General features: G+C 39.2%; 4 protein-coding genes across 5 annotated transcripts in view; 3 read left to right on the forward strand and 1 right to left on the reverse strand.

The window, feature by feature from the left end:
- Positions 1-153: 153 nt before the first annotated feature.
- Positions 154-11,725, forward strand: LOC131952688 (uncharacterized). The gene is made up of 7 exons (XM_059315461.1): positions 154-263; positions 398-496; positions 5,454-5,578; positions 5,718-5,774; positions 5,913-6,061; positions 6,239-6,395; positions 10,696-11,725. The coding sequence occupies exons 2-7, from the start codon at positions 439-441 to the stop codon at positions 10,927-10,929; spliced, it is 780 nt and encodes a 259-aa protein (XP_059171444.1). The 5' UTR covers positions 154-263; positions 398-438; the 3' UTR covers positions 10,930-11,725.
- A 3,638-nt stretch (positions 11,726-15,363) lies between these two features.
- On the forward strand, positions 15,364-22,475 carry LOC131952696 (uncharacterized). Its single transcript, XM_059315468.1, has 2 exons — positions 15,364-15,444; positions 20,746-22,475. Exons 1-2 carry the CDS (start codon positions 15,414-15,416, stop codon positions 22,473-22,475), a joined length of 1,761 nt encoding a protein of 586 aa, XP_059171451.1. The 5' UTR covers positions 15,364-15,413.
- Positions 22,476-24,978: 2,503 nt separating this feature from the next.
- Positions 24,979-25,560, reverse strand: LOC131952697 (uncharacterized). Its single transcript, XM_059315470.1, has one exon. The coding sequence runs from the start codon at positions 25,558-25,560 to the stop codon at positions 24,979-24,981; it is 582 nt and encodes a 193-aa protein (XP_059171453.1).
- A 762-nt stretch (positions 25,561-26,322) lies between these two features.
- Positions 26,323-27,068, forward strand: part of LOC131952689 (uncharacterized) — a 13,775-nt gene continuing 13,029 nt past the window's right edge. For both annotated transcript variants that reach the window (XM_059315463.1, XM_059315462.1), the window contains exon 1: positions 26,323-26,444. The gene's annotated coding sequence lies outside the window, so the exon portion shown is untranslated. The remainder of the gene's footprint in view (positions 26,445-27,068) is intronic.

Genomic DNA, 27,068 nt, shown 5'->3' on the forward strand with positions numbered 1-27,068 from the left:
GGTGGCCCCTTTTTTCTAGTTCCGCCACTGACTGGTGTATGTCTTGACCTTCGCCGAACCCCGAAACTGACTCACCGAACCCCTGGGGTTGGATCAAGCCCAGGTTGGGAACCACTTGGCGAGAAGTATGCATAAGGTTAGACAACTCTAGCTGCGTGTCAAGTTGTTATTGCTGAATGTTCGGTAGCTCTGGTTACATCCGCATACACACCAAGTCGCCTGGAGGAGGATTGTTCACAAGAGGACTTCAGATTTGTATCAAAGTAAGATTCAGTTTTGGGTATCTTTTTATATGTATTTTCACAAGCAGTAATATGCTTTTGTTTATACTTGTGTGAATTGTACAAGATATTTAAGCTCTAATTCTTCAAATAAACTTTTTTTTGTGTTTGTTCAGATATTGATTGAACTTGAGAAGACTTCAAGTTGGCTGTGAGAATGATTAAAAACAGGGCTGTCTCTCTGGGCTGTTTGTCCGGATTTGTTATTGTTGGGGGTAAGTCGTTTCATATCAGCTTAGTGGCATTGAGCACTTTTATGTCAGCGGCTGTAAATAATTATGTGTGGTCAAAAAATCGAAGTAGTTTTATGTAGTCAATGGATGCAGAGGCGTCGCGAGGCGGGGTGCGGACGGTGTATGGGGGGGGGGGGGTGACACCAAGACAAAACATTGCAAAATATATAGAAGAAACATGCTTTATGCCAGCTCAATGAATGATTAATTAGAGTTAAAAAGTATGTGATTCCACATAAAATAATGTGCTATGAAAACGTTTTTTTTCCGCTTAAATTATAGTTGGATTAAAATAATGAGTGCAAAACTTCACGCCATTTGGCAAATATTGGGGGGGGGTGACACTAATTACAATTATTTATAGGCCTATATGTGTGTGTGTGCGTGTGTGTCCTATACTTTTTTTCCTTGGGTGTTTGTTGGTGGGGTGACACAATGAGGTGCCGCACCGGGTGACACCCTACCTAGCGACGCCACTGAATGGATGCAACCCATCTCATATGAGGTCAAGGAAAGACGTTATTTTATTTTTTAAACCACGGGTTCCCAACCTGGGGGTCGCGACCCCCAGGGGGGTCGCGAAGGTCTTTCTGGGGGGGTCGCCAACTGGTATACTAAACCTTAGTAATTTGAAACAAAACATAAATATTTAGAAGAATTTTTGAAATTCGGCTTCATTAACATAACTAAAAATGTAATAGAAAAGGAACAAAGCGCACTGTACAAAGTTGTTCTCTGTCAAAAACCTATGAAATCTTCAAAACTAAAACGTCATTTGAGACGAGTCATTCGGAACACACCAAAAAATATATGGAGTTCTTTCGACGGTAAGAAGCTTGTTGCAAACGTCAGAGACTTGATCGAGCAGGAAGTTTTCACCAGGATTAGTGCAAGCATCAAATGAAGTCGCGATAGAAAATGCCAAGCAAAAAAAAACAATAGGAGAAAATCTCATAAAACGCTGCATGTACGTAAATGTTAAATAACACATTTTTATTGAAATTAAATTAAGCTTTCACCATTGTTTTCAAGTTGATAAATCAACAGACGGGAGTTCGTGTTTGCAGTTGCTAGTCTGTGTCTATATTCATGCGGATGATAGCAAAGAAGAGTTGCTCTTTTGTGAAGATAGCATGGAGAAAATAAATACCTTTTTTGAAACTGGATGATTAAAATGGGTTAGAACGGCTCTGGGGGTTTGTACGGATGGCGCGCCATCTATCTTTAGCTCAAAATCGGGCTTTCAGAAAACAGAAAAGATTTAGCTCCCTAACCAATGCCCTAACCAATCGACATCAAGAGTCCATTGCTAGTATAAGTCGTAAATTATATAAAATCTGGAGCCTTCAAAGAACTGAGCAAAAACATTAATATAGATCACGAGGTTCTGCTCTTCTACACTACAGTACGCTGGCTGTCAAACGAAATGTTGTTAATTGTGTTTTTGAATTGAAATCTGAAATCAAATTGTTCTTGGAAGTTCAAAGGAAACAAGACTTTTTGGTATACTTAAAACGACATAGAGTGGTTGAGAGAGTATCATACCTAGCAGATGTGTTCGAACATCAAGATAAGCTTAACCTGAAGCTTCAAGGAAAATGAACGAATATTATAACTTTCCATAATAATCTCGGGGCATTTTTATCAAAACTGCAAAATCGGTAAAGAAAACAAATCTTGGAAATATTGTAAATTTGAGAAACTCTGCGGTGTGGTAGATGAATCTGATTGTGAGATAATTAAAATTTTGAAAGAAGCGATTTCTGGGCATCTTGAATCTCTTGAAAACGAACTGCATCGCCATTTCTCTGAGCTGAAAAAAAGTAGAATCTGCATTTACGCATTACCCATTGTCTTCTTCCCTTGATGTTGTCAGCATTCCCGATGAATTACAAGATGAATTCTTTGATTTGCAGAATGATTCCGAGTAAGATGAAAAACTGCAGACACAATTTTGGTGTAGTATTCACCATTCATACCCAAACGTAAAATTGATTGACTTTTCGAGAATATATTTTCAACACTATTCTTCGATTAAAAACAAAATTAAGATAATTATAATGACATAGGTTGGCGTTAACAAAAAAAAATTAATTAAAAAGTTAACCACGAAGGTTTAGTGAATAGTATGCAATTTTACTCATGCTATTAAAACAGTTATCAAGAGTAGTTCATATTGAATATCTACTAGAAAATCTTATTTTAGTGGTTATTAATTTCCATACTAATTTCGGCTTTTTAATTCCATGGGGGTCGCGGGTCACTTACTTTTTATAAAAGGGGGTCGCCACTCGAAAAAGGTTGGGAACCACTGTTTTAAAGCTTTAAAGTGAAGTCATTACTGACGACTTTTATATCGTCATAATGTTTAAAAGTAGTTGGATATTTTTCCCACGTTTTCTTTAACTTGCTTTCTCTGTGTGTTTGTCTTTCCAATCCAATCTTGCGATCGAAATTTCTGGCACTTCCCAGTTAGCTAGCGCGCTGAAATTTTCAGGGAAGCTTTGTTTTGGATGACAATTGAATATTCTATTGTTTTTATTACTAAATTAATCCATGGAAACATTTTATTGATCATTTTAGACCGCTATATAATTGTACCAAAAAACGTGGGGGAAAAGGGACATTACCCAGTAACTGTAATTTGATGAAAACAAGGTTCGGCACTCCCCCTCTTTTTGCTTACTGAGTAGTTGTCACGCTGTGTTTGTGTACAAACAACCATAACGTAACAACTGGTGGCCAGTATCGGGGAGACGATATGGTCGAGTGGTTGGGCACACGATTGCTAACCCACTTGACACGGGTTCAAATCTATGTGTTCTAGTCAGTAACGTATTCACACAACGTGTTTTTTACGAGTTGTCTTTTTACGAGTTGTCTTTTTACGAGTTGTCTTCGTTTACCCAAAAAAAAAGTGAAAAGATAAAATCGATAGCAAGATTTACATGCAAACAAACAGACAAACACTAAAAAGTAGAAAATAATAATCATTAAAAAAGTTTTTAAAAACCCACGTTTTCTGATTGAACTAAAAAGTAGAAAATAAATACTATACATCACAATAATGCAAGCGATCACTCTACTATAAGCTATCAAAAACGTGGGGCGCCGTGATTTTCTTACAGTTTCTAATACTGTTGACTCTCTACAAGCTCCCTAATAAAAGTCAATAGTATTATCTAATCAATAGTAATATAACTTTTACTTCGGCGCCCCACGTTTTTCATCGCTTATAGTAGAGTGATCGCTTGCATTATTGTGATGTATAGTATTTATTTTCTACTTTTTAGTTCAATCAGAAAACGTGGGTTTTTTAAAACTTTTTTAATGATTATTATTAAGCGATTAAATTTGTGAGATAAGGGCAAGTTGAAAGTTTTTCTCTACTCGACATTTTATGCTGATTTTATAGAAAATATGTGTGAAAAAAAGTTTGTTTCGTGTAGATTACTGACGTTGTTTGTACTCAGATGGTTTAGAAAAACTTAACTCATAAAGCACCGACATAAAGGAATAAGAAGGAGCTTCGTGCTAATAGAAAGTGAATCTAAGAGCATGTAATTTTGATTGATACATTTTTACTTTCTCGTATATACAAAGTATAGAGAAAGTCTTGTAATCGTGCAAAAAAAAAATAGAGATTTTTACAAATCTCGACGTTTTACACCTCACTGATACGGAAAAACATAATTTTGCAATCTTGTCCGTATGTCTGTGTGTCTGTCTGTGTGTGTGTGTGTGTGTGTGTGTGTGTGTGTGTGTGTGTGTGTGTGTGTGTGTCCGTGTGTAAACACGATAACTTGAGTACCGTTACAGCTAGGTTGATGAAATTTCATATATAAGTATTTAATCAAAATCGTAGATCCGTATCAACTTTTGAGCGATTTCCGATAACCGGAAGTGGTACTTTTCCTACTTTGAATTTTTCAAAAGCCTATAACTTGAGTACTATTTCAGATAGATAAATGAAATTTAACATGTAAGTAAAAGATCTAATTCACTACCTTCTGTTAAATTTTGAGTAATTTCCGTTGACCGGAAGTAGTAATTTACGCTACTTCCGATTTCTCAAAAAACTAATGTAAATTTTTAAAGTACTAATAATATTGCGCACTATTATGCACTGTTTTTTTTTAGCGCAATTTCCATTCTGGAGAATTGCGTTTATTAACCCGTCATTTCTGGATGGATGGATGGATGGATGGATGAATGTATGGATGTGTGTCCGCAGCTTTAAGTCGTATCTCCTCCTCAACGAAGCAATATCGATGACTAGTTACAAAAACAATTATGTTAAGCAAGTTACGAGGATGAACATAGGCCATAAAAATTCCGGGTTTCTTTCATGGATTTCCCAGAAAAGCCAAAAAACCTCGAAAAAATGCAGTTTTTGGCCCATATCTCGGCAACCAGACCACTTAGCGACTTGAAACATGTACCAATCGATTCCTGCCATAATTTAGAACAATATTGCCGTAGAAAGTTTTCAAAAATATCCTTTCGTTTGGTCACAAAAATTTTTTTGAATTAATTAAAATTTGGACCGAATTAGTAGGCATTTTATGCAACCACACCACACGCGTCATCACGTTCAATAGCTGCGCCATCACGTTCAATGGCTGCGACATCACGATCGGTAGCTAGGCGCGCAATTGATTTTTAGTCATGTTACTCTATTGTAAATAAAACATGTAAAATACTGAAAAAAAAATTAATAAAAAACGTTTTAATAACTAACCAATGGTTTTACTAACCCTGCTCTTGATTTACGCTACGACAGAGCTATTTTTAGTTAACATAAGGAAATTGCGCTAAAATTGTCACTAGACTTTTTTTAATAACTTGTTTTACGTTACATTTCAAATAATACTCTCACAACTAACTTAAAGCTAACAAAATCTTTGGAAAATTGTAGTTTTTGTCGTTTGTTTTTCAGGGATAATTTTTGCTGTCCTTTTGGCTTTTCCTTACGATAGCTCTCTTGTTGAAGTCAGTAATTCACGCGATTGGGATGCCTATAAATACGTTACACTCTTCCCATTTTGGATTTTTGGCTTTGTGGTAAGTCATTTCCTACCTGTTACCTGTGTTTGATGATTAGGATTAATAAAATAACACATTAAGAAAGCAGTTGAGGGTAGCATTCATCTGATATAATAGTGTGTTGTGACCTTGACTGAGATTTGAACTTTGTTTACAGTTCATAGTCCCTGGGATTCTTGGCTGTATCGCCGCTTTTGTCCAGAACAAATGTATGGTGAGTTTTTTGTGTAAATTATTGTTGTAGGACACAAAATGTACATATACACACACATACACACACACTATATATATATATATATATATATATATATATATATATATATATATATATATATATATATATATATTTCAGTATGTGACAGCATTGGTTTTCGGCATCCTGGCGATCATTACCATGGCTATTATTATTATAGTCCTTGGCGTTGGAATTCAAGGCGTTAATACAGTCGTACAACTTTTCCATACCAAATGCCAAACTAGTGAGGACAAGTGCGTCTGCAGGTGGGTGCCATTGTATTTTACACCTCGACGCCTTACATCAAATGTAATCCATGCATTGTTTCCTTTTATCCTGCTCCGTGGTATTGTTGTTATTGTTGTTATTGCAGTTATTGCTGTTATTGCTGTTATAGCTGCTATTGCTGTTATAGCTGATGTTTTAATGTGTTGTGTTTTCAGTGATGAAGGCGAAACTATTATCACCATTCATAAACCCTGCGAGTATTTCGAGCAATTTTCCAGAATCTACATCGCGATGTTCGTCATGAACATCGTTACCTGGATTGTTTTATTCGCTGAGTTCGTCTTGTGCTGTTACTACACCTGCTGTGCTAGGGTATGTTAAAACTATTGTGAAAGGGTATGTTATAACTATTGTGAAAGGGTATGTTATAGCTGTTGTGCTAGGGTTTGTTATACCCACTGAATTCTAATGTAAGCTATGGTATACCTGTTCTACTAAGGTAAGCTATGGTATACCTGTACTACCAAGGTAAGCTATGGTATACCTGTACTATCAAGGTAAGCTATGGTATACCTGTTCTACTAAGGTAAGCTATGGTATACCTGTTCTACTAAGGTAAGCTATGGTATACCTGTACTACCAAGGTAAGCTATGGTATACCTGTTCTACTAAGGTAAGCTATGGTATACCTGTTCTACTAAGGTAAGCTATGGTATACCTGTACTACCAAGGTAAGCTATGGTATACCTGTACTACCAATGTAAGCTATGGTATACCTGTTCTACTAAGGTAAGCTATGGTATACCTGTACTACCAAGGTAAGCTATGGTATACCTGTTCTACTAAGGTAAGCTATGGTATACCTGTTCTACTAAGGTAAGCTATGGTATACCTGTACTACCAAGGTAAGCTATGGTATACCTGTTCTACTAAGGTAAGCTATGGTATACCTGTTCTACTAAGGTAAGCTATGGTATACCTGTACTACCAAGGTAAGCTATGGTATACCTGTTCTACTAAGGTAAGCTATGATATACCTGTACTACCAAGGTAAGCTATGGTATACCTGTACTACCAATGTAAGCTATGGTATACCTGTTCTACTAAGGTAAGCTATGGTATACCTGTACTACCAAGGTAAGCTATGGTATACCTGTTCTACTAAGGTAAGCTATGGTATACCTGTACTACCAATGTAAGCTATGGTATACCTGTACTACCAAAGTAAGCTATGGTATACCTGTACTAACAAGGTAAGCTATGTGATACCTGTACTACCAAGGTAAGCTATGGTATACCTGTACTGCCAAGGTAAGCTATGGTATACCTGTACTACCAATGTAAGCTATGGTATACCTGTACTACCAAGGTAAGCTATGGTATACCTGTACTACCAAGGTAAGCTATGGTATACCTGTACTACCAATGTAAGCTATGGTATACCTGTTCTACTAAGGTAAGCTATGGTATACCTGTACTACCAATGTAAGCTATGGTATACCTGTACTACCAATGTAAGCTATGTGATACCTGTACTACCAAGGTAAGCTATGGTATACCTGTACTGCCAATGTAAGCTATGGTATACCTGTACTACCAATGTAAGCTATGGTATACCTGTACTACCAAGGTAAGCTATGGTATACCTGTACTACCAAGGTAAGCTATGGTATACCTGTACTACCAATGTAAGCTATGGTATACCTGTACTATCAAGGTAAGCTATGGTATACCTGTACTATCAATGTAAGCTATGGTATACCTGTTCTACTAAGGTAAGCTATGGTATACCTGTACTACCAAGGTAAGCTATGGTATACCTGTTCTACTAAGGTAAGCTATGGTATACCTGTTCTACTAAGGTAAGCTATGGTATACCTGTACTACCAAGGTAAGCTATGGTATACCTGTTCTACTAAGGTAAGCTATGGTATACCTGTTCTACTAAGGTAAGCTATGGTATACCTGTACTACCAAGGTAAGCTATGGTATACCTGTTCTACTAAGGTAAGCTATGATATACCTGTACTACCAAGGTAAGCTATGGTATACCTGTACTACCAATGTAAGCTATGGTATACCTGTTCTACTAAGGTAAGCTATGGTATACCTGTACTACCAAGGTAAGCTATGGTATACCTGTTCTACTAAGGTAAGCTATGGTATACCTGTACTACCAATGTAAGCTATGGTATACCTGTACTACCAAAGTAAGCTATGGTATACCTGTACTAACAAGGTAAGCTATGTGATACCTGTACTACCAAGGTAAGCTATGGTATACCTGTACTGCCAAGGTAAGCTATGGTATACCTGTACTACCAATGTAAGCTATGGTATACCTGTACTACCAAGGTAAGCTATGGTATACCTGTACTACCAAGGTAAGCTATGGTATACCTGTACTACCAATGTAAGCTATGGTATACCTGTTCTACTAAGGTAAGCTATGGTATACCTGTACTACAAATGTAAGCTATGGTATACCTGTACTACCAATGTAAGCTATGTGATACCTGTACTACCAAGGTAAGCTATGGTATACCTGTACTGCCAATGTAAGCTATGGTATACCTGTACTACCAATGTAAGCTATGGTATACCTGTACTACCAAGGTAAGCTATGGTATACCTGTACTACCAAGGTAAGCTATGGTATACCTGTACTACCAATGTAAGCTATGGTATACCTGTACTATCAAGGTAAGCTATGGTATACCTGTACTATCAATGTAAGCTATGGTATACCTGTTCTACTAAGGTAAGCTATGGTATACCTGTACTACCAAGGTAAGCTATGGTATACCTGTTCTACTAAGGTAAGCTATGGTATACCTGTTCTACTAAGGTAAGCTATGGTATACCTGTTCTACTAAGGTAAGCTATGGTATACCTGTTCTACTAAGGTAAGCTATGGTATACCTGTTCTACCAAGGTAAGCTATGGTATACCTGTACTACTAAGGGAAGCTATGGTATACATGTACTACCAAGGTAAGCTATATTATACCTTTACTACCATGGTAAGCTATGGTATACCTGTACTACCAAGGTAAGCTATGGTATACGTGTTCTACTAAGGTAAGCTATGGTATACCTGTACTACCAAGGTAAGCTATGGTATACCTGTACTACCAATGTAAGCTATGGTATACCTGTACTACCAATGTAAGCTATGGTATACCTGTACTACCAAGGTAAGCTATGGTATACCTGTACTAACAAGGTAAGCTATGTGATACCTGTACTACCAAGGTAAGCTATGGTATACCTGTACTGCCAATGTAAGCTATGGTATACCTGTACTACCAATGTAAGCTATGGTATACCTGTACTACCAAGGTAAGCTATGGTATACCTGTACTACCAAGGTAAGCTATGGTATACCTGTACTACCAAGGTAAGCTATGGTATACCTGTACTACCAAGGTAAGCTATGGTATACCTGTACTACCAAGGTAAGCTATGGTATACCTGTACTACCAATGTAAGCTATGGTATACCTGTACTATCAAGGTAAGCTATGGTATACCTGTTCTACTAAGGTAAGCTATGGTATACCTGTACTACCAAGGTAAGCTATGGTATACCTGTACTACCAAGGTAAGCTATGGTATACATGTACTACCAAGGTAAGCTATGGTATACCTGTACTACCAAGGTAAGCTATGGTATACCTGTACTACCAAGGTAAGCTATGGTATACCTGTACTACACAGATAAGTCGTGTTATACCTCTTGTGCTGATACACATAGCAACACATACCCTTTACCGTTCCCCTTATCAAAACAACAACAATCCTTTGTTAAAGCTGAATTGTTATTCAAAGCTCGTATTGCAAAGGCCTTGAACCGAGACTTAAAAACTGTAATCAACAAAAGGGATATAACCCATGTTTTGAGCTGGAGCTATAGACGAACACAGACTTAGTTCAATGTGTCACATTACTTATGCTACGTGTTCTTCATAAAAGGCCACATCGTTCAGGCGTCGTTGAAGCGTAGACAGTTATAAAAATACAATGTTTGGAATATTCTGGTGGTGTGTATTGGGTCCTGTGTCGTAATAATTGTGCAACGTAGAAGGTCTTGACATGCTGGTATTTGTATAATCCTATTCAACCACGTCAACAGGGAGATAAATACAGGCTGTGTTATGACAGACAAGGGAACTCATTATTACATTCCCCCCCCCCTCCTTAATGCAGCAGTTGGTCACGAAAGTTCAACTTCCCTCTCCCCCCTTCCCCAGTAACACTTACACGACCTAGTTTTCATGTCCTCCACCTTGGGTATTGTTACGGAAATTCTCATATTTTGATAGTGTATTCTAAAACATTGGTTTTGCAGATATCAGCCTAAATATTTACATTAGCAAAAACTTTTTCCACCAATCAACATTGGTTACCTATCCCTCTTTGTTTTAATGCTAGTGTTGGAAGGGATTCCCGCCCCCCCCCAACTAGTGTTGGAAGAATTCCCCCCCCCCCCCAACACTATTAAGTATCATGTGTTAACTGTTATCTCCCGAGAAATCGTTCACATATTTCAGCGCCTGAAGCGTTTATGAAAGAAAGCAATCAGTTTTATTTTCTTATTTTCTGTGCATTTAAAAGCTTGTTAGAAAGATTTTTAATATTTGTTTTATTAAATAATAACATACATTTTTTCAGGACCATTCGATTCCCTACGTGACAATGCAACCTGACTTTCACGGAATTTCTGTCACTCAAGTTACCCAACAAAGTTCACAGTCCGGCGTCAACCCCACGTACATGTTACCAGCGTATGGCGCCCCACAGTCAGGTCAAGCAGGGTACGGCGCCCCACAGCCAGGTCAAGCAGGGTACGGCGCCCCACAATACGGGCAAGCAGGGTACGGCGCCCCACAATACTCAAAAGCCTGAGGCATCACGCTCCATACAGGCCGCTTCGCTTGACTGAATTTGTACAGTTTTATCCCTATACAATATAAAATGAAAACAACTACCCTACACCATAAAATAAAACATAACCACGATTATAAAGTACAGCTATATGTGTAATTTAAAAGCTAGATTCCCATTGGGTCATTTAAGTAGCAAGCGTATGAAACATATCCGAACCTATCTGGAATTTGTTTTTAATTTTCCTTTTTTTTCTAAATTATGTATACTAAATTTCAAAATACTCCTCTCCTGCGAAATACAGCAATTTAATTTTTAAAATATTTATTGTCTGCATATAGAATTTTAATGTTTCCATCCTTTACAATCTGACTCATTATTTTTTTTATCAATAAAGAGAGGGGGGTTACAATTATTTTAATACAAAGTTGTAAATATTTTGAACAGCATATTGTAATTTTTAATTGCTTGTAATTCTGTTATTTTATATCATTTTTAAAATGTAACTTTTTAACAAAAAAAAATAATTTTGCTTTGGTATTAAAACTTATTTTCTTACAAAAATATAGAATAGATTGAATGATTCCTCTAAAACACACATGTGTATTCCTAGAAAAGTTTCACTGTTCGATCTATCAGTCTCTGTGCTGAGGTAAAAATAGAAACAAATTTCACGAGCCGACCCGCGGCATATCATAAGCCGCTACTTAGTTGTTGTTTTTTCTACTTTTCAGTAATTCATAATTTGTGAATTCGACACTACCAACGCTGCCACTGAAAAAACACTATAAGTAGCTCGTTAAGGACGATAACCCCCCCCCCCCCCCCCCCACCCCGTTAAAGTAAACTCCACTTAGTTACCCCCCCCCCCCCCCCACACGTTTAAAATCGTTTCAAACTAAATTATCTGCCCCTAATAGTCGTCCCTAAACCCGGCTCTGTTTATAAACATTTAGAATTTAGAGTGAACCACAGCTCACCAGACCATGTAGGGGTGGGGGTGGTAGGGAGCGCGTTTACAGCTTGTTTTCTAGCGTCTCCCAGAAGAGAATTATATATATAGAAGAAGATAGATAGATACTGTTACACTACTAGCTTTGTTGATATTACTTTCAAAACCCATTGAAATAAAGTATAATATGTTAGTATGACTTTTACGCTCAGTTTCTATGGAATGTTTTAATTAAAATTTTTACTGTTACACACGTATGTATATTTGTTTTTAATTAAATCAAGTGCTTTGGAATCCACCATTTTAGTTTATGTAACGTTCACCTACAGCTTGTGAAACGAAAAAATTAAAACTAAACACAATTTTAAACGAACGTTGTGGAAGTGATGACACAGCCTCTAAACAAATTTGCTGTTTTATAACTTTCCAGATAATTGATATAATTCCAATAATATTTTGCCACCGTTGTATTTGGTTCACGTCGGGCGAAATCATCTAGTATATAAATATTTGCAGTTTAAGCTTAAATTAAAAGATTTTTTTTTTCAAATCAAATAGCATGGTCAATTCCTAGTATGAAATTATAATTCATATTTGTAGTGATAATTAGATATTTAGTATAGGCCTACATTTCAGAAATATGCACAACATTTTGATCAGCAAAGTTGTAGTTTTTTTTATATATAAATTGTGATATTATTTTATGCTTTAGTAGCCTCAAAATAGATAATTATTTTTTTGCGTACCATCGTATATGATAGCATGCTTTTTTAATTAAACAAATTATTCTAAAAATTATTCCATCTAATTATTTATCGTTGTTATGTTGGTGAATTGTTGGGGAAGCACGCTAAAAATGGCAAAGTGCATTTTAAAACCGGGATTGACGTACGGAACAGTATGGTGTCAAGCAATTAATGTGATATTTCTAATTCTGTATAACAAGAGTGTAATCAGCCATGACCATTAATAAGTAAAGAGGGGGGATTGTAAAGGTAACTCCTGTAGACCTGTAATCCTAGTGCACATGAACTTAACTTTTTAAAACAACCTACATGATAGGGAGGGGTTTGGGATCGTTTTAGTTTTAGTTAATTAGCAGTGTCCTCATTTTGTGATGATTATTTTCTTTTCTTGTCTTTGTTACCCAGCACAGGTGAACAAAATTTGTTTACAATCGCCCTTGGTAACCCCTCCTTACACGAAAATAGGTGAAAATAGGAGTAATATTGGCTATTAAAGGAAAGCAGGTTAATTAAGGGTTAATTAATTAGGGTAATGAATTTTTTATAATGTAAAGCTGAATCTATTTTAAACAAATAGAAAAGATTTTTTACTTTATATTTAAATTAATTTCACTAATAGATTAAATACATGTATGAAAATTTAAAATAAAATACACAAAGTATTTAGGAAGTAAAGAGTTATTTTCAAAACTTAAGCAAATTAATTAAGGTTTGATCAGAGATCGATAGATGTTTAAATATTGATTTTTACGTTCACTTTGAACTCGCGGGGCACTGTCTAGTATATGTGGTAAGCTTTAAAGCACGGGTTCCCAACCTGGCCAGGGGGGTCGCGAAGGTCTTTCTGGGGGGGTCGCCAACTGGTATACTAAACCTTAGTAATTTGAAACAAAACATAAATATTTAGAAGAATTTTTGAAATTCGGCTTCATTAACATAACTAGAAATGTAATAGAGAAGAAACAAAGCGCACTGTACAAAGTTGTTCTCTGTCAAGAACCTATGAAATCTTCAAAACTAAAACGTCATTTGAGACGAGTCATTCGGAACACACCAAAAATTATATGGAGTTCTTTCGTCGGTAAGAAGCTTGTTGCAAACGTCAGAGACTTGATCGAACAGGAAGTTTTCACCAGCATTAGTGCAAGCATCACATGAAGTCGCGATAGAAAATGCCAAGCAAAAAAAAAAACAATAGGAGAAAATCTCATAAAACGCTGCATGTACGTAAATGTTAAATAACACATTTTTATTGAAATTAAGCTTTCACCATTGTTTTCAAGTTGATAAATCAACAGACGTGAGTTCGTGTTTGCAGTTGCTAGTCTGTGTCTATATTCATGCGGATGATAGCAAAGAAGAGTTGCTCTTTTGTGAAGATAGCATGGAGAAAATAAATACCTTTTTTGAAACTGGATGATTAAAATGGGTTAGAACGGCTCTGGGGGTTTGTACGGATGGCGCGCCATCTATCTTTAGCTCAAAATCGGGCTTTCAGAAAACAGAAAAGATTTAGCTCCCTAATCACTGCCCTAACCAATCGACATCAAGAGTCCATTGCTAGTATAAGTCGTAAATTATATAAAATCTGGAGCCTTCAAAGAACTGAGCAAAAACATTAATATAGATCACGAGGTTCTGCTCTTCTACACTACAGTACGCTGGCTGTCAAGCGAAATGTTGTTAATTGTGTTTTTGAATTGAAATCTGAAATCAAATTGTTCTTGGAAGTTCAAAGGAAACAAGACTTTTTGGTATACTTAAAACGACATAGAGTGGTTGAGAGAGTATCATACCTAGCAGATGTGTTCGAACATCAAGATAAGCTTAACCTGAAGCTTCAAGGAAAATGAACGAATATTATAACTTTCCATAATAATCTCGGGGCATTTTTATCAAAACTGCAAAATCGGTAAAGAAAATAAATCTTGGAAATATTGTAAATTTGAGAAACTCTGCGGTGTGGTAGATGAATCTGATTGTGAGATAATTAAAATTTTGAAAGAAGCGATTTCTGGGCATCTTGAATCTCTTGAAAACGAACTGCATCGCCATTTCTCTGAGCTGAAAAAAAGTAGAATCTGCATTTACGCATTACCCATTGTCTTCTTCCCTTGGTGTTGCCAGCATTCACGATGAATTACAAGATGAATTCTTTGATTTGCAGAATGATTCCGAGTAAGATGAAAAACTGCAGACACAATTTTGGTGTAGTATTCACCATTCATACCCAAACGTAAAATTGATTGACTTTTCGAGAATATATTTTCAACACTATTCTTCGATTAAAAACAAAATTAAGATAATTATAATGACATAGGTTGGCGTTAACAAAAAAAATTAATTAAAAAGTTAACCACGAAGGTTTAGTGAATAGTATGCAATTTTACTCATGCTATTAAAACAGTTATCAAGAGTAGTTCATATTGAATATCTACTAGAAAATCTTATTTTAGTGCTTATTAATGTCCATACTAATTTCGGCTTTTTAATTCCATGGGGGTCGCGGGTCACTTACTTTTTATAAAAGGGGGTCGCCACTCGAAAAAGGTTGGGAACCACTGCTTTAAAGCTTGTAACAAAGTAATTTTGTTTACCTCACATTGGAGGCTATGTCGGGGAGGTTTGTGTGTTGTTAGTTAGATAACATTAATTTAACTTGCATCAGGGTTAGGTTAGGTCAACCTGGGACAAAAATTAGGTTGGGTCAGGTTTATTTGGGGCACTAGGTTAGGTAACTTCTTCTTCTTCTTCGTTCTCAATTTGGTATATGATGGAGGATTTAAACATCAAGCCCAAATTCATGTATGAACTGGACTGTGGTCTCCAGATCAGCAGGTGCCCCATATAGTTTTTCCTTGAGTGGTGTGTGTAGGGGCCAGTGTTTTGATCGCGCCTGGCTATATAATGGACATTCTTGAAGGACGTGCTCCGTATTCTCCGGGGCCTTGCCACAGGGGCATATTTCGCCACATCCAATTTTTAAATTTTTTTATACATGTGCTGTTTTAGTTAGGTAACAAACTTGTGTAAAAAAAAAGTAAAGTTCCTTTTCAAACCTGACGGTCTATAGGGCAAGTGAAGTAGAGTTAACTTGTTTCTGTGAAATCGGCATATGAAGAGATAGTATGGTCAGCACTATGCCCAGCCGCCTTTACTTTCCCTAACTTGAATTAGGTACCCAGCAGGGACGGTCTACTGACTTGAACCCGGATTCGAACTCGAGACGTACGGGTTAACAGTCTAGCTCGCTACCTTTAGATTAAAGACCCAAGATTAAATGTCACAAAAGATTAAGTCGGGTCAAGTTGTGACACAAGATTAAGTCATGTCAACTTGCGATACAAGATTAATGTCACGTCAAGTTGTAACTCAAGTGAGAGGGTTGGGTCAGGCTAAAATTTAAACAAAAATAACCTATAACGCAAACTTTGCAAAAAAAATGTATTATATTGTTAAAAATAAATTATTTGCGAAGTCAGTATTTAATTAGGTTCAGATAGTTTATTCCAAACGGTAAATCAATTAAGTTAATTAACCAACAGCTTATAAGCTACAATCTCCCATTTGCCATTTTACTCTCTGTGATGACGCAAGATTACGTCAGACATGTTTAGCAGATATAGGTTAGCAGAAACAAACTATAGGCCTAGTTGGTTGGTTAGAGAGGCCAATGGGCGCACAGGACTGACCGGTCACGTGGGACGGTCAGCTGACCACTGAGGCGTGGGTCAGTAGAGCGATAGGCCAGGGGTTGTTAGGTCGTAGCGGTCAGAGACGGCCGAGAATGTAGATAGTTAGATCATGATTAGCTAGCGAGGGCAGAAGGTGTTAGGTTGTAGAATGTAGAGAACAGTTAGTGTTAGGATTGATCATGGGAGTGCGTAGTTAGTATTATAGTGAACAGTCAGTAGCAGAAGTAAATAGTACAGTGTAGATCAGTTAGGTAGAAACTTGAACATATATATCATTTTAATAAAGAACAATTATAGTTGAACTTGAACTGTGTGTTATTGGATTCACTCGTTCCGGCCTCTCATAAAACCCCCCACCCTCACAACTGGTGGAGCGCGGGTCGAGTACAGGAAAGACTGGGTATATCGGGTTACTCATGACGGAGTACATCTGGCGTACAGCTTCCTTAAACTCATCACAACAGCGGGTTTCTTCAGCCGGACCGAGTTTGGATTACCAACACAAGGGAACAGTCACCATGTTCACAAAGATAAGTACCTTCCAAATTTTTTTTAAACGTTTGGGTTTGGACCGTGCTGGATAGCTTGTACCAGCGGTTTTTCTGCCTCACACATTCTTATGTTACGCCCTGTTGCCTTAGTTTTGTTACTTTCCTCAACACACATACACATACACAACCATGGAGGCAGAGTTCAGTGCTATAAACAAGGCATACCATTAGACAAAACAGGAGAAGAAGTTGAAACATTTGTAGAGAATAAGTTAGAAAACAAGATAGTCAAGATAGTAAGACATGTCAAGAACAAAAGCAGAGTTAGCGTTAGAATTAGTGAAACTGGAAGTACAGCACATAGATAACACGCAACTGCCCTAGAACATCAACCCCATGATCAAGAATGTGACCCGGACCTTCCCCATAAATGATTTTGAACAACGGACAAAAGTGAAGTCAAGTCGAGTTTTTTTTTAGTTAATCTAAGTAGTCGAAGAAATCGACGTGAAGTCATACAGTCAGAAGTCAGAGTAGTCAAACTGAAGTCAATAGTGTTATTGAAGTCAGTGAAGTATAAGTCAGAACTGAAGTCAAAGAAGTTATTTGAAGTCAGTTAAGTCAGTCAATAAGTTATTGAAGTTGTAGTTGAGGTCATAGTGACGTAGTCATGTTGCAGTCAAAGAAAAGTCTTTGAAGTTATAAAGTCGTTGAGGTCATAGTGAAGAAGTGAAATCGTCGAAGTTATAGTGAAGTCTTTGAAATCAAAGTGATGTCGTTGAAATCTTTGAAGTCAAAGTTAAAGTCTTTGAAGTCATATTGAAATTGTTGAAGTCAAAGTGAAGTCTTTGAAGTCATATTGAAGTTGTTGAAGTCAAAGTGAAGTCTTTGAAGTCATATTTAAGTTGTTGAAGTCAAAGTGAAGTCTTTGAAGTCATATTGAAGTTGTTGAAGTCAAAGTGAAGTCTTTGAAGTCATATTGAAGTCGTTGAAGTCAAGGAAAAGTCTTTGAAGTCAAAGTGAAGACGTTTAAGTCGTCGAAGTTTAAGTCGGTCAGTGAAGTCTTTTAAGTTGAATTGAAGTGAAGTCGTCGAGGTCAAGTTAGTCTTCAAAGTGAAGTTAGTCGTCAAGGTGACGTTAGTCGTCAAAGTGGAATCAGTCGTTAAATTGAAGTCAGTCACGTTACTGAAGTCAAAGTGAAATAAGTGAAATTACTGAAGTCAGTTAAAGTGAAATAAGTCAAGTTACTGAAGTCATAAGTGAAGTCAGTCATTAAGTCAACCAGCCAGTTTAAGTCAAGTCAGAAGTCAGATAGTGAGAGCTGCTCCACTATATGATTACGTGTTCAAATATTGATTTGAAATGGCACTATATTATTGATATACACTTACATGTCTATTCTTTTTATGAAGCTATTTCTAAGCTCTAGTAGTGTTTACGTCTATTGAGTTTATTAGGCTTTACGGATTGTTGTTAGATTAGAGTGTACTGATTTTTTTATTTGGTTATTTTTGTAATGTTATTTTTGTATGCTGTATGTACCGCCAGACAAATGTTCAGCACGTATAAATTTGGGATTGAGGTTTTTTTTAATGGAAGGTACCTCTGTCTGAATACTTGTCTGCGCGGGCAATCAAATGGTCACGTAAAGCCATTGCTCATGGTCTCGTAATACAATTTTCAGACCCACTACGCTTATTCAGAAAGAGACCAGATGAGAAGCAGACACTTCAAAGAGTGCCGCCACCTGAAGCCCTGATTACGTTGAATTACCTGGACAGCAAACAGCCTTGCGGAACAGAGAGTTGCCCTGGTCAAGACAGCGGACGCATCGCCACCGCTTCGCACCCGCACTGGAGTTGAATAACAGACCGCCAGCAACGTTAACCTACGTCGGCAGATACAAAGGGTAGAAGACCCATCGTCCAAGTTCCCAGCGGCGGAATGTTACGTCATTGTTCGCATCGCATCAGACAGCTCCAGTTCATCTTATAACCACTCTACGTGGACATCTCAACCAGCGTGGACGTCTCAACCAGCGTTGAGATGAGCTTGTTGCGTCATCACATTGACCAACGAAAGTTACGCCTACACCCGCCTCACGGGAATTTACATCAAAACTCGCCACAACCCACCCACCACAGAGGAACGCCAACAGTTACATAACACTTACACTGCTCGCAGAGCCCGTTCAACCAGTTACACATTCTACTAAGATTAGCTCAAGGCCAGTACACGACAACCTAGCCAGAACTGAGTTACACATGATTGAATTCACACATAACATAACATAGACATACATTATCAAGCAGAGACACCACAGACGTCAGGATACCGTACAAGAACTAGAACAATGACATTCCTTTCCAAGAACACAGACAGAAGATTTTATGTTTTTGTAAACTGTGCTGTCCCATTTTGTATTTGATTTACATGATTGATGTTAGGGATAGAATAGAGTAGTAAGATAGATAGTTGTTGATGTATTAGATTAGTAGCAGACGCTGAAAAATATAATTTGTCAGCTACAGAAAGGGAGGGAGATATGTGATGACGCAAGATTACGTCAGACATGTTTAGCAGATATAGGTTAGCAGAAACAAACTATAGGCCTAGTTGGTTGGTTAGAGAGGCCAATGGGCGCACAGGACTGACCGGTCACGTGGGACGGTCAGCTGACCACTGAGGCGTGGGTCAGTAGAGCGATAGGCCAGGGGTTGTTAGGTCGTAGCGGTCAGAGACGGCCGAGAATGTAGATAGTTAGATCATGATTAGCTAGCGAGGGCAGAAGGTGTTAGGTTGTAGAATGTAGAGAACAGTTAGTGTTAGGATTGATCATGGGAGTGCGTAGTTAGTATTATAGTGAACAGTCAGTAGCAGAAGTAAATAGTACAGTGTAGATCAGTTAGGTAGAAACTTGAACATATATATCATTTTAATAAAGAACAATTATAGTTGAACTTGAACTGTGTGTTATTGGATTCATTCGTTCCGCCTTCTTAAAAATCTCCACCCTCACACTCTCCGACTTGGTTTCGTTCAAAAGTCAGGTAATTATTTTAGAAATATTTTTGTACAATATGATAATGCATTCAATTAGTACTGTAGTTCATAATATCCATTTTCATAAATAATTTTGATTGTATGCATTAAAGTCAAATGGATTTGTAATCTACGTGTTTAGACGATCTTTAGACAGTGGTAAATAATTACTGTACAGTTTAGTACCGCAACACTCAACTAAACGGTAGATGGTTTGGGGGCATGGACCACTAAAAATAAATTAAAATGCGAAATTTTTATTTGTCTTTGTAATGTTTATTTTTTTTTTTTGTAACATTAAACTTGTACAGCTGCGGTTTGACACTACAGTGTCACCGTAACTACAATGGGTAGGAAGGGGAAAGGGGGGAGGTGTAGTCAGCAGTATAATATTAATTGACGTTAAATAATTTTACTTTCCTTATTTTCAGCAATTATCTTGTACGCAGACTGATATATTTGGTAGAATATTAATAGAATATTCGAGAAAGTTTAGGGGAGATCACTCCCGGTTTATTTATTCATGGCATTTATACATAATGCTAATAATTAACATGGTATTACCTGTTTATAAATATTTTCTTCACTTCTCTAGGATCCCTTTACTGTTTCATTTATTTCAGTTTTCTGGCTAAGGCTTAAATTCAAGAGAAATCTTGAGTGGCTGATCATTAGTTGTTTGTGGGTTTTTTTGTTTTGGTTTTTTTTTTTTTTTTTTTTTTGCTGCGAAAAAATTTCTTACTTTCAATTCTTATTAACAAACAGTTATCTCAGTTTGTGATAAATTTCGAACAGATAATTTGAGAGAGGCATTGAATAAGTCACAAAATCTTTGAAACCAGAAGAAAATGTTGTTCTAAAGAATCCCTTGTACTTTACTTAGATGTTATCCAATGACACTGTATTTTCAGATTTGACAAGATATAAAATGAACAGACTACAGCTGCTGCAGCTGTTGGCTGTAGCTGTGACGGCTGTGTCCAGCTGCAAGTACTCCGACTGGAGCCAGAGTTTCGACAATGGGGATCTCTCGAAATGTGACAGTTACAACAACGTGATCCAGGGGTTCTACAGGAACTACCCCCGGGACGGGCGTGACGACATCGCCCTGCTGGAGAAGGCTATGTGCTGCAGCCCCCCCTCCCCCTGGTCGGGCTCCAGCACGCAGATCTCGTACGCTGATTGGCTGTACGTTCTGGACGGCACCAACACCTGGGCGACCTGCCCCAACGGCTTCTTTCTGAATGGCCTGTACAGGAGTGGCGGGAACAATGCCGGACTTCGTAGCATTGAGTACGCCAGGTGCTCTAAGCCCAGCGACCATCCGTCCTACTACGGACAATGCTACGACCAAGACGTGATGTCGTGTTTCGACGACATGAATCTGTGTCAGTGTAAAGATGGGTACTACGTCACCGGGCTCTACAAGTCGAGCTGTGAACAGCTGCACTGTCTCGAGACACTCCGCTGTTGCCAGATGGCCAAAGGACGTGAAGTCCTGGACGAGACGTACAAGGTGAAGAACCTAGTCATGGACCTGTCCATGTCGAGCATTGCAAACCTCGCAAACATGCTGGGGTACGGCTGGTGTGCCGGGTGTCTGGCGCCGTATGTGGGCGAGGCTTTCAACCGTCAGGGCAACAAGTGGGTCTCTGATAAAACCGGTACATGTGATGGGTACATGAGTGACCAAAGGCTCGCCATGGACTACAAGGACTGGGGGTTTGAGGTGAAGGAAATCAAATTCGGGAAACCTGTCATAGAGGAGCTGACGCCGGAGTCTATCGACAGCGGCACCATGCACAACAACGACGCGACGGAAGCCACCAAGACCATCACCCGCGAGCAGACGGTGACCCGCAGCGTCACCCACACGACAACCAGCGAATGGAAAGACAGCCACGAGCTGGGCATCACCGTGGGGTACACACCCCCCGCCATCGGGGGCATGAGCGCCGGGGTCACGTACACCTTCAACTACGAAACGTCCTCCTCTACCACAGATGAAACCAAGAAGGAGCAGAGCAGCACTTTCTCCGTCACCACAAGCAAGGTTCTCAAGCCGTACAGCGCTGTCAAGTGGGACCTCATCTTGTCTAAAACGAGAACCACCGTCCCTTACACCGCCACTATACTCACCAAGTTCAGCACGGAGCTACAAGGGTTCCTTCGATGGGGAGGCGGGGCCAGCCATCCCGGCACTAACTACCACTACAAATACCGAGGAAGCGGGGATAGACCCACTTTTAACTACAGATTCGGAGATTCCTCCACGCCCTTCTACACGGCACTGAAGCGAGAGAGCGACACAAACTCTCTTCCTTGGCTGTGGAACGATATGGCCAACGCTTACTCCAGCGCTCGAAGTCTGATCAAATACTTGAGCAACGAGGACCTGTATGTCTTCACGCTGACTGGAAAGTTTGAGGACGTGGTCGGCAAGAATGTAGACGTGCGCTGGGACGAGATCCCTAACGCCAGCCCGGGGCCGGACAAACAAGTAACAAAAACTGGGAGTTCTGTGGCGAGAGCAGGGCCCAGCGACAAGCCGACTAGCCCAGAACCTCCCAAGGTTGAAATTAAACTACTAGAGGTGCCGCCGCTAGGGGAGAGATATGACATGAATTCAACCGTTGTCTAACGCTTGTGAATATTGTGATAGGCAATAATCAATTAAAATTATATCGGCACTACTGATGTGTCTATTGTAGATTGTACCACTGTTTGTTGTATTGAAGAAAGATAATAAAAAACCATACACAACATTTTTAATTCGCTAAAAAATGAGAAAACCAAGGTACATCTAGTATAGCTCTATTAATAAAAGCGTTGGTCCATATAGAAAAACAAATCTATATGAAATGGTTTTTGGCAAGCATCGCTTGAACAGCTAAGGAAAAAGTTTCTAACATTAGAGTATTTGAGTGCTTATTGTTAAAATAATTTCCGGGACATTTTCTGTAGCCTTAAGATAACTGGTGTGACGAGCGGACAATGTTCGGGACATTTACTGTCAAATATAGAATTACCAAAATTGTATAGCCCAATACAGTGATAGACAAAGGGGAACACCATGTTGTGAGTACCGTGCAAGAAACTAATTCAAAAACACTTACCTCAACGAGTCCAAAGCTGTTGTAGTTATCCCTTTCCTCATATATCCCTGCGGAGACAGTGGTAAATCCTGTAATGTCCGAGTCATATGAAGACAAGGTCCTGTACCGGTAAAGTCCTGTGATGGTGACGTCCTGTGATGGTGACGTCATGTGACGGTGACGTCCTGTGTTGGTGACGTCCTGTGATGGTGACGTCCTGTGATGGTGACGTCCTGTGATGGTGACGTCCTGTGATGGTGATGTCTTGTGGTGGTGACGTCCTGTGAAACGTCCTGTTTTGGTGACGTCCTGTGATGGTGACGTCCTGTGATGGTGACGTCTTGTGATGGTGACATCTTGTGAAGGTGACGTTCTGTGAAACGTCCTGTGTTGGTGACGTCCTGTGATGGTGACGTCCTGTGATGGTGACGTCCTGTGTTGGTGACGTCCTGTGATGGTGACGTCCTGTGTTGGTGACGTCCTGTGATGGTGACGTCCTGTGTTGGTGACGTCCTGTGATGGTGACGTCCTGTGTTGGTGACGTCCTGTTATGGTGACGTCCTGTGTTGGTGACGTCCTGTGACGGTGACGTCCTGTGATGGTGATAGCTCTACCTGTATAGTACTGGCCACCAGTTGAGACGGCCGACCCAAAAACGTTTGTAGGCAAATGTTCAACCTTTAATTCGCCTGTCCTTTTTATCTTTACACAACACACCCTCTAGCCTAGCCGCTACCAACTAACTGCCACTGTGTTTTTACCTCATTCGACCTTGGGATAACAAAACATAAACACACCGGGGTTAACTACACACTAGGGTGAATTCAACTCACACACGCACTCTCTTTAATGATCTAGACTATTGTAGCCTATTTCTAACCTACAACTGACCCGTAACAGTTAAGTCATTTCATGGCAGGTCAATGGCAGTGGTCATTAATTTATGAAAGTTAAATAAACGAATGTCGCTTTATGTAAGGTCTGTTGCAGCGGTTATTTTATAAGATGTCAGTACAAATGGTCATTTCTGGCAAAGTCATTGGAAGTCATCTCGGGCAGATGAGGTTCGTTAGCTGGGGACAGCCACTCTTCTAGGAGAGACAACTCCAAAATTAAACAACTGCTGCCTGGTAGTTTGTTCTTGGTAGGACAAAGGCTATGGAAGCAAACAGTCGCGTAGGCAGGGGGGTGGGGGGTAGGGGTTTTAAACCCACCCATAGACCCCTCAGTATATATATATATATATATATATATATATATATATATATATATATATATATATATATATATATATATAGTTTGAGAGGAGGAGTGCAAATCGAAGTTTGGGGGGGGGGGTGCAAATCAAAGTTTGAGGGGGGGGGGGGGTTGCAAATCGAAAGTTTGAGGGGGGGGGGGTGCTATATATATAATGCTGGAAAAAATTTGAATCCCCTCCCCCCCCCCCCCTGAGACGATCCTGGCTACGCTACTGGAAGCAAATCCAAAAACAAAAGCAGACTGAAATCGGAGTCAATGGCGGAGTCAATGAAGGATATGTTGACACATATCCTTCATTGTGATGGAGGCGTGGTCGAGTTGGAAAAAGCTCATGGTTGATAAATAAGAAAAAAAGTCTCGAGTTCAAATCCTCTGGCAGATAAGGCTCGATCTCTTCCAACACTAAAAATTAAGAACAAAGAAGGAGAAGAATATTGGAAATCATTTCATGTGAAATGTGTAAAACTATCCTCACACATAAGCTTCTAAAATGTTCTGGAAATTGTCATTTGTTTTGTTTGTTCTCCCCAGGGATTATTGTTGCTGTCTGACTCGGCTTTCCCTATGATAAATCCCTTGTCAATGATTATAATTCTCATGAATGAAAGAACTATAAACCTACGGTAAGCTTTCCATTATGCAGTTTGGGTTTGTGGTAAGCCATTTCCTGTCTGTTATCTGTGTTTAGTTATCTGGCCAAGTAGTTGAAATTATCTTCCCGGATAGGAGCCATATTACCACTGAAGTGGACAAGGGCCATCTTACCACTGAAGTGGACATACCATCTTATCACTGAAGTGGACATAACATCTTACCACTGTAGTGGACAGGGGCCATCTTACCACTGTAGTAGACAGGGGCCATCTTACCACTGTAGTGGACAGGGGCCATCTTACCACTGAAGTGGACAAGGGCCATCTTACCACTGTAGTGGACAGGGGCCATCGTACCACTGTAGTAGACAGGGGCCATCTTACCACTGTAGTAGACAGGGCCCATATTACCACTGTAGTAGACAGGGGCCATCTTACCACTGTAGTAGACAGGGCCCATATTACCACTGTAGTAGACAGGGGCCATCTTACCACTGTAGTAGACAGGGGCCATCTTACCACTGAAGTGGACAGGGGCCATCTTACCACTGTTGTAGACAGGGCCCATATTACCACTGTAGTAGACAGGGGCCATCTTACGACTGTTGTAGACAGAGGCCATCTTACCACTGTTGTAGACAGGGGCCATCTTACCACTGTTGTAGACAGGGGCCATCTTACCACTGTTGTAGACAGGGCCCATCTTACCACTGTTGTAGACAGGGGCCATCTTACCACTTAAGTAGACAGGGGCCATCTTACCACTGAAGTGGTACATGTTACCAGCGTACGGCGCCCCACAGTCAGGTCAAGCAGGGTACGGCGCCCCACAGCCAGGTCAAGTAGGGTACGGCGCCCCACAGCCAGGTCAAGTAGGGTACGGCGCCCCACAATACTCAAAAGCTATGATCATTAAGTGGACAGGAGGGTACACGAACTTAGCTAACTGTTTAAAAACCTTTCTTGATACGATGGGTTTTAAGATAGCAAACGTTAGACGTTAATTATTTGTATCCTCATCTTGTGATAGCTATTTACTTTACTGTACACTTGGTAACCCTTCAGTACACAAAAATAAATGCGTGCAGGTTTAGTAAGTAGGAGTAATATTATCTACAAAAATAAAAGCGGGTTAATTACGGGTTAATTAATTAGTACAAAAAATGTTGTTTAAGTGGAGCTTGACCTCATGGGGTTCTGTCTGTCTTGCCACCACGTGCAAAAGCTTCTATTAGAATCTTTGCGTCAGCCTTTCTTCCTCAACACGCGGGACGGGCACGCGAGTTATATATTAAAAAAAAAACAACAGATATAATACTCTATTCTTAACTAAGTACACTACTCCTTACTAAAATAGTACAACTACCGCTGACTAAATGTGTAGACATTACTCCTGATTAAATCATTCCATACTACTCCCAATCACTACTAATTGTGCTTTATTTATGTCCATGTCAGTTTTAATGACCGCCACTTTGCTTTGTGTAATCTACGAACGCACCGTTCGGCACCAGTGTAAAACGCAGCAAACATTAAAGAAAGTGCGGTTTACTTTGTGTGTCTTATCTTAGTGTCGAATAACAAATTCAGCCATCGCGCGGAGGGCGAATGGTCAATATCTGCAGTAGATCTATAATGGCCGACTATTCTCAGGGACTTAAAGTAGGTAACATTAAAGCAGTAATTTCAGCATTAAACCTTATAGTGGTTATAAACTTACAGGTTAATATTAGATCTAGAATTTATATCTAGATCTAGAATGACTAGATTAAATATTATTATATTAGCCTCACTTAAAACTTAGAATCTGGAAGCTAGAAATCTAGATAAGATCTAGATCAGGGGTGGGCAAAGTGCGGCCCGCGGGCCATATGCGGCCCGCCACAGAGATTTAGTGGCCCGCCAGACATTCAGAAAACTCCGCCATGAACTGAGATTTGCTTCATGTCCGCGACCGACAGTTCGTATCGCATTTTTTCCATCTGAGCGGGAAATAGACCTTTGCTGCAGTCATAACTAGTCATTTAAAATTTCTGAACCTAAAACTACAAGGAAAGTACAATCTAGATTCTGTTCTAGACACCCACATAAAGGCCTTCAGATCCAAACGGGTCATGTTGTTGGAACATGTACAGGCCAACAACTTGTCAGATGATTGCAAGCAAATGACATCCTCAGAGACACGTTTAAAGAAGGGCGGGTGGGTTTTTATAAGTTTTTGCCAAAGGAAGACTTTCCTAATAGTAAAACTTTTGCATCAAAGTACCTTTCAAATTTCGGAACAAC

This window comes from Physella acuta, unplaced genomic scaffold, assembly GCF_028476545.2.
Source record: "Physella acuta isolate Inbredline_101_S28 unplaced genomic scaffold, ASM2847654v3 ptg000889l, whole genome shotgun sequence".
Classification (NCBI taxonomy): Eukaryota; Metazoa; Mollusca; class Gastropoda; family Physidae; genus Physella; species Physella acuta.